We start from the raw sequence: 13,041 nt of genomic DNA on the forward strand, positions 1-13,041 counted from the left end.
AAATTAAATTTAATCTAGATATAATCTAGATATGTCTTAATCAAAGGAGCCACATGCCAACTTCTATGGAACAGACACACTGCTAATGATGAGAGGTGAAGACAATGCTTGAACTTGTAACAATGAACTTGGTTTAATTGTGTCACTGCACTCCAGACCTTGTCCATAAGATGTTCCCTTTACAATTAGCATGGGCCAGTGCACCCAGTCTACAAAGACCACGGTGGCTAGGATGAACACTTCTATACATCTCAAAAAGATACTTTCACAACACTGGATATTCCTTTACAGGTATTCAAAATACCCTACACCTATACTACACCACACTGGAAGAAAAATGACCCTGTCTGACTTGAGGGTATTGATTTCAAATTCTAGCCTTTTCTTATTTCTGCTGAGAGAACTGATTGTTGATTTACACCAGCTCGGAGCATCATCTTCTGTTTGTAGGAGATGTAAAATAGGGATGAAACAGATCCAACTGTGTACCTCTGTAACTTTACTTTTAACAGGTCCAATTTTAAATCCTATTGCATTGTTATGCTCCTGGAATGCCTGGTTTGAATTTAACAGGGCCACAGCTATTTTGCTTTTGTGTATTGAAACATCTGGAGATTACCATTGACCAGAAAGCAAACTAGACTGGCTATGAGAATACTGTAGCTACAAGACATTGTCAGAGGCTATACCAAAAGGACGTTAACTCAAACAACTATAGGTTAAATTAGGTATTTTACTGCTTTTATGTATCTCTGGCAAAATGCCTCACCTCCAATGAGAGTAAACTCTAGCACACAACTGTCCTAATTAATTATAGTCAAACTAAATCTAATTATCAAGAAAAAACATTTCTCATCCTTAAAGTGAATATGTCCAGTGTTTCAGGTCAGCTTAGACGGTTAACTCCAGACACCTTTTTTCCATGATAACCACTTTTTGTTTCTCTTTATCTTCCCATGAAAGACCAAAAGCACTGGTCACTTCTCTCGGTGTTTATTTCTGTTAAAAATGTAAATTTCTGTGCAGCTCAGTATTCAGGATATGGTATGCCCACTTGAGATAATGGACTCTGATATACAGTATGGGTGTAGGTTATTTTGAATATCCAGAGTTGTGAAGGCATCTTTTTGAGATGTATAGAAGTGTTGTTCATCCTAGCCACCATGGTCTTTGTAAAATGGGTGCACTGACCCATACTAATAGTAAAGGGGACCATCTTATGGACAAGGTCTGGAGTGCAGTGACACAATTAAACCAAGTTCATTGGTTAGAAGGTCAAACATTGTCTTCACCTCTCATCATTAGCAGTGTGTCTGTTCCACAGAAGTTAGCATGTGGCTCCTAAGATTAAGACTACAAAAGATTAGCCATATTTAGTCACTATCCTCACATCATTTCCTTAGTTGGAGAGGTGGAGGGGGGAACCAGGGCAAGCTAACAATTCCTGAAAGAAGACAGAGGGTGGTGGTTGATGGGAAATAGTCATCGTGGAGTTCAGTTACTAGTGGGGTACCACAAGGAACAGTTTTGGGTCCATTGTTATTTGTCATTTTTACAAATGACCTGGATGAGGGCATAGAAGGATGTGTTAGTAAAGTTGTAGATGACATTAAGGTGGGGTAGAGTTGTGGATAGTGACGAAGGATGTTGTAGGCTACAATGAGACATAAATAAGCTGCAGAGCTGGGCTGAGAGGTAGCAAGTAGAGTTTAATGTAGAAAAGTGTGAGATGATTCATTTTGGAAGGCGTAACAGGAATGCAGATTATTGGGTGAATGCTAAGATTCTTGGTAGTGTAGATGAGCAGAGAGATCTTGGTGTCCAGGTACATAGATCCTTGAAAGTTGCCACCCAGGTTGATAGAGTTGTTAAGAGGCATACAATGTGTTAGCTTGAGGGATTGAGTTTCAAAACCATGCTGCAACTGTACAAACCTCTGGTGTGTCTGCACTTCTGCATGCAGTTCTGGTCATGGCATTATAGGAAGGATGTGGACGCTTTGGAAAGTGTTTAGATGAGATTTACTAGGATGTTGCCTGATATGGAGGGAAGGTCTTACGAGGAAAGGCTGAGGGACATGAGGCTATTTTCATTAGAGAGAAGGAGGTTGAGAGGTGACTTAATAGAGACATATAAGATAATCAGAGGGTTAGATAGGGTGGACAGGGAGAGTCTTTTTCCTCAGATAGCGATGGCTAGCATGAGGGGACAGCTTTAAATTGAGGGGTCATAGATGTAGGACAGACGTCAGAGGTAGTTTCTTTACTCAGAGTAGTAGGGGCATGGAATGCACTGCCTGCAACAGTAGTAGACTCACCAACTTTAAGGGCATTTAAATGGTCATTGGATAGGCATATGGACGAGAATGGAATAGTGTAGGTTAGATGGGCTTCAGATTGGTTCCACAGGTCGGTGCAACATTGAGGGCCGAAGGGCCTGTATTGCACTGTAATGTCCTATGTTCTGTGATCCTGTAATGTGGCAGAAACAAAAACAGGGAGAAAGGAGAGGTTTCGTTTCATATCCAGTGACTCCTCCTCACTTCTGATTTTTTGTCTGCAATTTCTGTTTTTGTTTCTGATTTCCCGCATTGACAGTTCTTTGGTTTAGTTTTGGTATAATCTGACAGCTGTTGATGGGCAGGAAATGTGAACAATGCATTATCCACAGTTAAAGATTACTGACATTTTCTGTTATTCACAGTGCCTACAGTGTCTAAGACTGGCACTAATGTTCAATTTTCTTTGCAGTGTTGCCCTTGCAATATATTACCACATCAGAAACAGGTACGTTGGAATTGTACAGCAGTTCATTTCAACTATTACTGACCCTTTAATACGTGTCTGTTCAAAACCTATTGTAACCATCAGTTATTTCCTTTTCCTAGAGATTCAGATGGGCGAATGTTATTAGATATATTTGATGAGAAGCTCCATCCATTGTCAGTAAGGACCTTTTGTTCAATGTACTCTTTTGTTGTTTAAAGTCGTGTTGGAATGTAAGATGAGACTTTATATCCACAACTCCCAAGACTGTGAGGTGCACATGAGTGTATGGAGAGGCACCAGCTACAACAGAGAGAGAATAACTTTGCTCACCGCTCTTTGGAGTCTTGATCAAACTCCGCCATCAAGTGAGATCGTAGCTGTGTTTCATATTCCTATTTATTCCCAATAACATCTGATTCCCCTGGCTCACATGCATCTATCCATCTTAGCCTTAAGAGTATTCAATGACACCCCCCCCCACCCCAAAAACCTGGATCACTTTCTGAGCCTGAGGGTTTCCTGGTTGCACAGTCATTTGAGGGAAAATAAATCTCCGCATCTCTGTTCTAAAAGGGTGACCCCCCATTTTAAAATAGCGCCCCCTGGTTCTGGACTCACCCACAACAGGAAACATCCTTTCCACGTCTACCTTGTCCAGTACAGTTCAGTCAAATTATCCCTCACTCTTCTCACACCAGTGGAAATAAGCCCAGTCTGTCCTATCTTTACTGAGAAGACAACTCGTTTATTCCAGGTATCAATCTAGTAAATCAATTTTGAGCCATCTCCAATGCATTTATGTTCTTCCTTAAATAAAGAGTGCAAAACTGCACAAAGTACTCACAATGTGGTCCTACCTCTGCCCTGTATAACCGAAGAATAACATCATTAATGAAAAGGTCACTGGTCCTGAAGCGCTAATTCTGATTTCTCTCCACAGGTCCTGCCAGACCTGCTGAGCTTTCCCGGCGATTTGTTTTTTGTTTCTGATCATTATTTATATGTTCAATTCCTCTCGTAATAAAGGATAGCATTCTATTGACTGCTGTAGCATTATTTGCAGAATAATGTTTTAGGACTCATGCAGTAGAACACCTGGATTTGTCTACAACTCAGACTCCTGCAGTCATTCTCCATTTAAGTAATACATTTTTATTCTTCCTGTCAAAGTGGATTACTTCACAGTTTCCCACATTATACTCCAGCTGCCAAATATTTGCTGACTAAAATCAATCTATCTGTAATCGGTCTACAACCTCCTTTATGCCCTCTTCATTTCACACTTTCCTATCTATCTTTGCATGATGTGCAAATTTAGCCACCATGGTTTCCATACTGTCTATCAAATTAGTAAGTGATTTATCTGTTGCTGCACTCTCTTCTCTGTGCTTTCTCAGCCTTCATTGTCACATAGAACTTTAACATACCGTGGGTGCAGATAGAAGCCATTCAGCCCAGCGGGTCCCTACTGACCTCGCCAAGACCATCCCACCCTATTCCTAATACCCTGCATTTCTCATGGTCAATCCATCTCACCCTATACATCTTTGAACTGAGGAAGGAAGCCAGAAACCCACGCAGAAATGGGGAGAACATGCAAACGCCACACAGACATTTGCCTGAGGGTGGAATTGAACCCTGGGGCCCTGGCACTGTGAGACAGCGGTGCTAGCCACTGAGTCACTATGCTGCCCATCATGTTATTCCTCATGAGAACAAAATCCAAAGAATACCACCCATTCACTCATTTAGTACATATCCTGGATAGCCAAGCACTCACTCACTCACTCTCTGGTCACACAATATGGAACCAATCATAGGGTGATTAATTTTTAAATTTTTTTCATGAGATTTTGGGCATCGCTGGCTAGACCTTCATTTGTTGCCCATCCTAAATGTCCTCGGGGAAGGTGGTGGCTACCTGCTTGCTTGAACTGCTATAATCTGTGTGCTGTAGGCTTGGTGCCATTATATTATTTAGTTAAATTTAGGAGCCATCCAAATGCCTCAATTGGGATATATTGTATCGTCTTAAAAACAGGAGAGTCTTTTCTGTTTTAATGTTGCACTAAGGTTCTCGTTTTTCAGCTTAATAACCCAGAGTGAGTGAATGATTTTTCAGGCTTCCCTTGTGGAAGTGTTTTCAGGTGGATGTTGGAGCCTGTGATAACGACAGCGTCTCTCTCGTTGTAGACTGCGCTGACACTTCCGATCTATTTTAAAATTAGAGGCCTCCTGGTGAGCCCATAAATCATCACGAAACAAGAACGTTAAGAGACCAAAAAATTAGGGCAGAACGCAAACACGTTGGAGACCTTCGTAGCTCTTTGGAACATAATTGTACATTATAGGTGACTTTAAAATATAACACAGTGTCGGCTGTATCACATGCTGCCAATTACCAAGGTAATTAAACTTGTATTAATAGAATGATTCATTTTGTTTTCCAAAGAAAACAGAAATGCCAGCAGATTACGATCGACACGATCCAGAACAAAAACAGATTTACCGTTTTGTTCGGACGTTATTCAGTGCTGCCCAGCTCACTGCAGAATGTGCTATTGTCACCTTGGTAAGTAGGTACCAAATGTTATTTGGTTCCATAAGTCAATGTACTATTATATCTTGCTATTGACTAACTTATTTACTAAGATGCAATGTATTGCAGTCTGTCATGATTGCTCCAGATTTTCTGCCTGTCTCCCATGGCTTTTTGCTCTTTTACCTTCCAGTCTTTGCTTATCCAAATGGGTCAAAACTTTTCAATGCACTGAAATTAACCTTTTTCCAGTTGATACTCTGTTCCATTTTTCAGAACTACTTTAAACCCAATGTTGTTATGATCAGTGTTTCTCAAAAGCTCTTCTGCTGCTGAGGCTTCACTCGGTTTTATTCCCCAGATTAATAGCCACTGCTTCCTTCCGGATTTGGATTGCAAACATAGTGACCAAAAGATTCTCTTGTGCACACTTTAGGAATTCCTCCAATTCTTTGCCCTTTACCCTGTTGTTTTTATTATCTATATAGATGGATCATTAAGGTCCACCCTAATCATAACCTTTATGATATCTCTGCCTGTAAACCTGCTGTCCTGTTTCTGTCCCAGTATTTGGTGGCCTATGGCATATAGCCTACTGTGTAATAATCCTCTGTTGATCTTTAATTCAGTCTTAAGATTGTGACTTTGAAGCCTGAGTTTTTATTTTGCATTGTATCAGTACCTTTGGTCAGCACTGCTATCTGCACCACCTTTACTTCCTTCCCTCACTTTCCTAATCACTTTATAACCAGGAATATTAAACACCTGTCACCTCCATGTTTAAGCTAGGTCTCCATCATCATCTCTACATCATATCATGTGACTATTCGTGTATGCCAACCCACTTGCCACAGTTAATGCATTTAAATGCATCGGCATTTACACTTGGCCTTTCCTTCTGTTAACTCTTCGTTATTGCTATACTTCATGACAATGATGTTTGTCTCTCTAAATCCTATGTGCACCTTCGTCAGCTCTGCATTGCTTCATGCTGAAACCCTTGTCGTTCCAATTTAAGAGTGGGGCTGATTAGGAGCTGGAAAGGCTACCGACACTTAAGGTAGAGCAGAATTGAAGAACTAAGTAAGCATCATTCGCACACTTTATTCAGAAGTCCCCTGACTCTCTTTTGGTTCCTCTGTCTGCCATCAATTTCTCTTCTCTTTGCCACAAACCTTGCCCCCATTCATGGTCCTGCTCTCCAGTCTTTGCTTCAAGCACTATGGTGTCAGCTTCTGTTTTGAACTTGCTCAGGAGTCCTTGGCTCCATCTAGTGGAGGAAGGTTGGTTGATGCAGTGAGCTACTTCTGCACTGACAAACATTTGCCACTAGATGGAACCTGGCCTTTTAAAACTTCATTGGGTCAATGCAATTTTGACGTATGTAGGGTCATAGTCATAGCCATGTACAGCACGGAAACAGACCCTTCAGTCCAACTCATCCATGCTAACTAGAAATCTTAAATTAACCTAGTCCCATTTGCGAGCATTTGGTCCATATCCGTCTAAATCCTCTCTATACATCTTCTAATTTCTTACATTAAGTTTTTTTTTATTTACAAATATAAATATTTAGGAAGGTACACTACTTCATCAAAATGTTTACAGTTGTTTTTTTGGAGGGGAAGGTCCTGAAGTATCTAACTGTACAGTGCTTCTTTTAGAATTAGCATTAGGGTTTGTGTTTTGTGGTTTATTTTCTTTCTCAAGTTATTTCAGAGAGGAATATTATGTGTACGCAGTACTTCAACATGTACATTGTTGATTCTAAGCAACAAACATCTAAAGGAACCTAACTCCAGATTTAACTTTGATTTTTATGGGAGCACGTTTATTTTCAGGAATGCAACCACAACTTAGTTGCGGACTTAGTGAATGTAGAGCTGATCAGCAGGAGTTGTCACCAGGACCAATGCTCTTCTTGACAGACATAAAAGGCTGAGACTTGAGCACAATTTCAGAATTTGGAGCTGGCCTAAAACTTGAGTTGAATAAATAAGCTTCAAGTAGATAGAGATGGATGGAAACGGCTGGCATGTGGCAGATGCAATTTGTTGCAGACAAGTGGGAAGTGATATCATTTGGCAGAAAGATCAAACAAAGGGTGTCATTCTCAAGATGGCAGCACAAGAATGTATTTCCAGAAATGGCAGAAGGTGGCAAGGCAGGTGGAGAACGTGGTTAAAAAGGCAGATGGGGATCTGAGCTTTTTAAATAGAGGTATGACATTTAAAAGCAAGTTATGAAGAACCTTTCATAACACATTGGTTTAGCCTCAACTGGAATAATATGTCCAATTGATTTTACAGAAAACATTTACAAGATCGGTTCCCTGGTTGAGGGATTTCAGTCACATGGGTAGATTGGATAAGTTGGGGCTTGGGGAAAGAGATTTGATAGAGATACCTGAAAGCAGAAGGGGTCAGGGCATTGTGGATTTAGGGAGAGAGAAGGTTGAGAGGAGATTTGGTAGAAGTATTCAAAACTCAAGGGGTTGGGACCTTGCAGATGGGGAGAAATGGTTCCCTTTAGTGTAAGGTTTGAGAACCAGAGGACATGGATTTATAATGATTGTTGAAAGAACCAAAGGTAATGTGAAGGATGAATTTTTCTTCTCTGAAAAGAACAAAAGAAATAGGAGCTAGTCAAAATCAATTCTCTTGGAGCCTGCTCTTCCCGTTCAATGGGACATGACTGATCTGACTGATGTTATCCTTTTACTTTTCTGCTTGCTTTACATGACTACTACAACTCCCTCTTTAAGACTAATATCTGACTAGCTCATCCTTCAGTATATGCCTGGGAAGGTGGTGAAATAATGGGCAATATCCCTGGACTAATAATTCATAAGCCTCAGACTCTGGGGACCGGGTTGAAATCCCTTCACGGCAGGTGGCGAAATTCGATTTCATAGAATCATAGAATTGTTACAGTACAAACAGAGGCCCATCGAGTCCACACTGATCGTCCGAAGAGCATCTCACCCAGAACCACCCCCCTTTACCCTATCCCGGTAATCCTGCATTTCCCATGTCTGATCAACCTGGTGTACACACCTCAGGACAGTATGGACAATTTAGTATGACCAAGCCACCTAACCTGCTCATTTTAGGACTGTGTGGGAGGAAACCGGAGTACCCGAAGGCAACCCACGCAGACATGGGGAGAATGTGCAAACTCCACACAGACAGAGGGTGGAATTGTACTCGGGACCCTGGCACTATGAGACAGCAATGCAGTGGTGCCGTCCTAATAAAAATCATAAACATCTGGAACCAAAAGCTAATTAATGGCGACCATGTGACTGCTGTTGATTGTCATTAAAAACTGCTCTAGTTCACTATTGTCCCCTCAGGAAAGAGAAGCTCTTAACTGCCCTCTGGGCAAGTAAGGGCATGTCCAATCAGCTCTGCCTTCATCCTATGAACGAATAAAAACCTGCTACCTGAGGTAATAACTTCCAAAAGCTAATAACTGGCTATGGTTGAAATTCTTTCCCATTGCTGACTTGAAAGGGAAACCTTTGGTTTGAAAATGTGAGCCCTATTTAGATTCCCCCACAGCCATCCTGTAGGCACAGTATCCAACACTGACAGGTGGCTGCATAGTAGATTCCCACCGAGTCTGCTTCCGTTGACTGGCCCAAACAGTATCCGATTTAGTATTGTTCTGACCTCACTGGGAGGGATTGTATCCTGGATAATTGATTCCTGGAAGCTTTCAGCCTGTGGTATGTCCTGCAGTGACTTCAGCTATTCCTCAAATTGAGAAACACTGAATTTGGGTTTGATTAACTCAAGGTACTGTACATGTGTCCATCCAGAATGCACACAGGCTCCTGTGATTCCACACGCTGCAGACATTGCAAGCAACTGCTTTCCCACTGTTTTTCTTAAATATCTATTTAATATCTCATTATTAATTTAATGTGATACATTTCCCTTTGATATTCATTTTGATTGATCCTATTTGATTGTTTATCCACTTGAATTGTTAATATTTGCAATATTTATTGTTGACCCTCTGTTTAAATGTTTAGCAGCTATTCCTCTTCTCTGCACTAAATTGTTACTCTCACCCATTGTTACCCCCCGTTTCACAAGCTAGCCAAATTCATCCAGCTCTCGCCAAGCACAGTGCTGAAAACCCTTTTGAAAGGACAGTCAGACAGAATTGGGTCAAGATTAGACTGCACCATTTTTCAAACTATATGGAGCATTTGTTTTCAGCAGAAACATAGACATACTTCATAAAGTCTTGTACTATTATATCTGTTCAGAAAACAATGAACTTAGTCAAGAATGCTTACGATATGCTTTCCTTCATTGACCAGGGCATCAAATGCAAAAGAGGCAAGATATATTACAGCTGTTCAAAACTTTAGTACGGCCACATTTTGAATATTGCGTGCAGTTCTGGTTGCCATGCTACCAGAAGGACATTAGTGCCTTGGAGAGGATGTAGAGTAGGTTTACCAGGATGTTGCCTGGTCTGAAGGGTTCTGGTCATGAGGATAATGCACTAAGGTGCATTAGTCAGAGGGAAATGGGTCTGGGTGGGTTACTCTTCGGTGGGTCGGTGTGGACTGGTTGGGCCGAAGGGCCTGTTGGGGGCGGCACGGTGGCACAGTGATTAGCACTGCTGCCTCACAGCGCCAGAGACCCGGGTTCAATTCCCGCCTCAGGCGATTGACTGTGTGGAGTTTGCACGTTCTCCCCGTGTCTGTGTGGGTTTCCTCCGGGTGCTCCGGTTTCCTCCCACAGTCCAAAGATGTGCGGGTCAGGTGCATTGGCCATGCTAAATTGCCTGTAGTGTTAGGTAAGAGGCAAATGTAGGGGTATGGGTGGGTTGCGCTTCGGCGGGTCAGTGTGGACTTGTTGGGCTGAAGGGCCTGTTTCCACACTGTAAGTAATCTAATCTAATCTAAACTCGGATTGTTTTCTCTAGAAAGACAGGAGCTAATGGGGCGGCATGATAGAGATCTACATAATTATGAGGGGCATAAATAGGGTGGGTAATCAAAGGCTTTTCCCCACGGTGGAAAGGTTAACTACAAGAGGGCAGAGGTTCAAGGTGAGAGAAGGAAGGTCTCGGGGAGAAGTGAGGGGGGAAGTTTTTCACACAGCGCGTTCCAGGCACCCACCACCTTCTGTCAGTAGAGATAATGGAAGCAGGCACATTAGCAACGTTTAAGATATATCTTGATAGATGCATGAGCAGGAAGTGAACAGAAGAATAGAAACCATGTATGGGCAATAAGTACTGGGTCTAAATAAGGATTAGATTCGCTTAGGCTTGGTGGACTGAAGGGCTTGTTCTTGTGCTGTATTGTATTATATTGTGTTAAATTACTATCACAACTGAATTTTCTTATCATGCAACCATTTCTGTTTTCAGAATAGGTTGTCAGATGTGGAGATGAAATGAGTGACGTGTTTTGAACACATCTTGTTAATGTAGAATATGTGTACATTGCTGTACATGATGCTTCTGATTGAGTTGCTAAATAAGCTGTGGGGAACTCTGCTGAGTGTCACTGGGTAGAGGAATACAGATTCCAAAAGCGGTTGAGATTCTTGTGTTTTGGTATGTTCGAATAAATTTGGAAGCATATTTAAATGTGTTTTTGAGCAGAGAATTCTCTGAGTTCACTCATTAGGTTAACTAATCATTTCTGGAAGGAAACCTGTCATCCATACCTGGTCTGGCCTACTTGTGAGTCCAGAAGCACAGCAATGTGATTAAGTCTCAACTGCCATCTGGGTAATTAGGGATGGGCAAAAAAATGCCGGCCTAGCCAGAGATGCCCACGTCCTGTGAATAAATAAAGAAGTAAAATGCTTCTGTGGCTCCCTAAAGCATGTTTTGCTTATTGTCCTGGAATATCTGAAAAACAATATTCTCTGTGGTCAGTGATTTTGAAGTAATGTTAGTCAGTATGTACAGCCAAAACATGGGGTTCGTTACATAGTTGCCCTAACTTTATCTCTTCATTTTTATAGATATTTGTTAGACTTCTGTGGAGTGTTCTTGTGAGTCAGGTAAACATTATATCAGCTATTCAGGTCTTGTTCCTCTTTAGATGATTATTTTGTGCAAATATTATGGTGTTTTCTCTCCATCAGGCCAGTTTCCCCTGTCTAGGAAATGTTCGTGTCCTCTCATGTATCACTTTCAAATATTTAAGTCTGTGCTCAGACAACCCATCCAATTTGTTGATGCTGTGATCTTCCATGACCTCCCTTGGCTGTTATTGCCACAAGCTGCTATTTTCTTTGTAAATCAGTTTGGACTCAGAGATTAGCACTGCTGCCTCACAACACCAGGCACCTGGGTTCGACTCCAACCTCGGGCTGTCGGTCTGTGTGGAGTTTGCACATTCTCCCCGTGTCTGCCTGGGTTTCCTCCGGGTGCTCTGGTTCCCTCCAACAATCCAAAGATGTGCAGGTTAAGTGCATTGGCCAGGCTAAATTTCCCACAGCGTCCAGGAATTTGCAGGCTAGGTTGATTAGCCCTGGGAAATGCAAGGTTTCAGGGATGCGGTTGGGAGGGACCTGGATGGGATGCTGTTTGGTGAGGAGATGGGCCAAAAGGCCTTATCTGCATTGTAGGGATTCAATGATTTGATGGAAAACTGTGTTTTCGTGCTGTTACTTCTTTTGTTTGAAGCTCTACTCTCTAGTGGAATTTTTAACCGTTCTAAACACACTGGGCTACATTTGCAGTGTTACTGTTTTCTTAAGAATGTGGCACAATTTATTGAATTCTACATAAGTACCTTTAACCTTCAATCAAAAGTTTATTAAACCTGCCAACTTCTGTGGCCTATACTTTCTGCTCTCTGGATCACTGGAGACCAACTTTCTACTCTCCCTGAATGTCTCCGACTCTGATCAGAGTCTGAGATTAGCGACGGTTCCAAGGTCTTTTACCTGATTGATTGATTGCCTGGGAAGTGCTAGTCTGAGAAAACCTGTCTCACTTCTGGCAAACTTCAGACACTGATGCAACTCCTCCTGATTAATCCTCACGCCCAACATGAATAACCCTTCCGTGACTAACCTCTTAGCTTTCTGGACTATCCTGCTGACTATCCCATCCATCCTGTACCTGACACACCCCAACTACTGCCACCCCCTCAATCACTCCCTGGCCCAACATGACTGCTTTCTCTCTGCTCTCTCGCCACGTGCCACCAATGACTAACCAATAACCAACTTATTCAACTTATCCAGCCACTTAGCCACAACCCATTTGAATATCACATTTACGCTGACCATACAGTAGCTGGTGTTGCAAGGTTAAAATAAGTGGGAAGTATCCTGTCTCACTGCTGACCCTGACCTATTTAACTTAGCTTTGATGGAGCTCTCTAAGGGGTGCTATGCTCCACATTTCTGGAAAATCTGAGTTTGAAAGGTCTCCAAGGAAATGCTGAGCTGTATTGCGTCTGGGGAGGTTTTGAACGAAACAGCAATTTGATGATCGCTGCTGCTCTGTCTGCAGAGACTCTTGGCCAGTGTCTGAGCCACGCCCTGATGGTATATTTGATCTGGGGCTTCTTCTTCAGGTAGATTCCCCCTCCTTCCATTCTGTTGTTCATTGACACTAAATTCCCTTGCTTCAGCGTGGTTACTTAATGAGTCTGTAAATCTGAGCTTGAGACATTTCGATATTTCATTTGTTTTGTTGAAAGGTTAATGTCTTTCAGTCAGTCACCGTGTGAGCTCTGCT

At 42.0% G+C, this 13,041-nt stretch overlaps 1 protein-coding gene across 4 annotated transcripts in view; it reads left to right on the forward strand.

Annotated features, from left to right (window-relative positions):
- The window catches only part of ccny (cyclin Y), a 243,992-nt gene that overhangs the window by 205,608 nt on the left and 25,343 nt on the right, over positions 1–13,041 (forward strand). For all 4 annotated transcript variants that reach the window (XM_060825092.1, XM_060825093.1, XM_060825095.1 and 1 more), the window contains exons 5-7: positions 2,751–2,786; positions 2,888–2,945; positions 5,221–5,340. In XM_060825092.1, the coding sequence (XP_060681075.1) occupies positions 2,751–2,786; positions 2,888–2,945; positions 5,221–5,340 (214 nt within the window). The remainder of the gene's footprint in view (positions 1–2,750; positions 2,787–2,887; positions 2,946–5,220; positions 5,341–13,041) is intronic.

Source organism: Hemiscyllium ocellatum, chromosome 5 (genome assembly GCF_020745735.1).
Source record: "Hemiscyllium ocellatum isolate sHemOce1 chromosome 5, sHemOce1.pat.X.cur, whole genome shotgun sequence".
NCBI lineage: Eukaryota > Metazoa > Chordata > Chondrichthyes > Orectolobiformes > Hemiscylliidae > Hemiscyllium > Hemiscyllium ocellatum.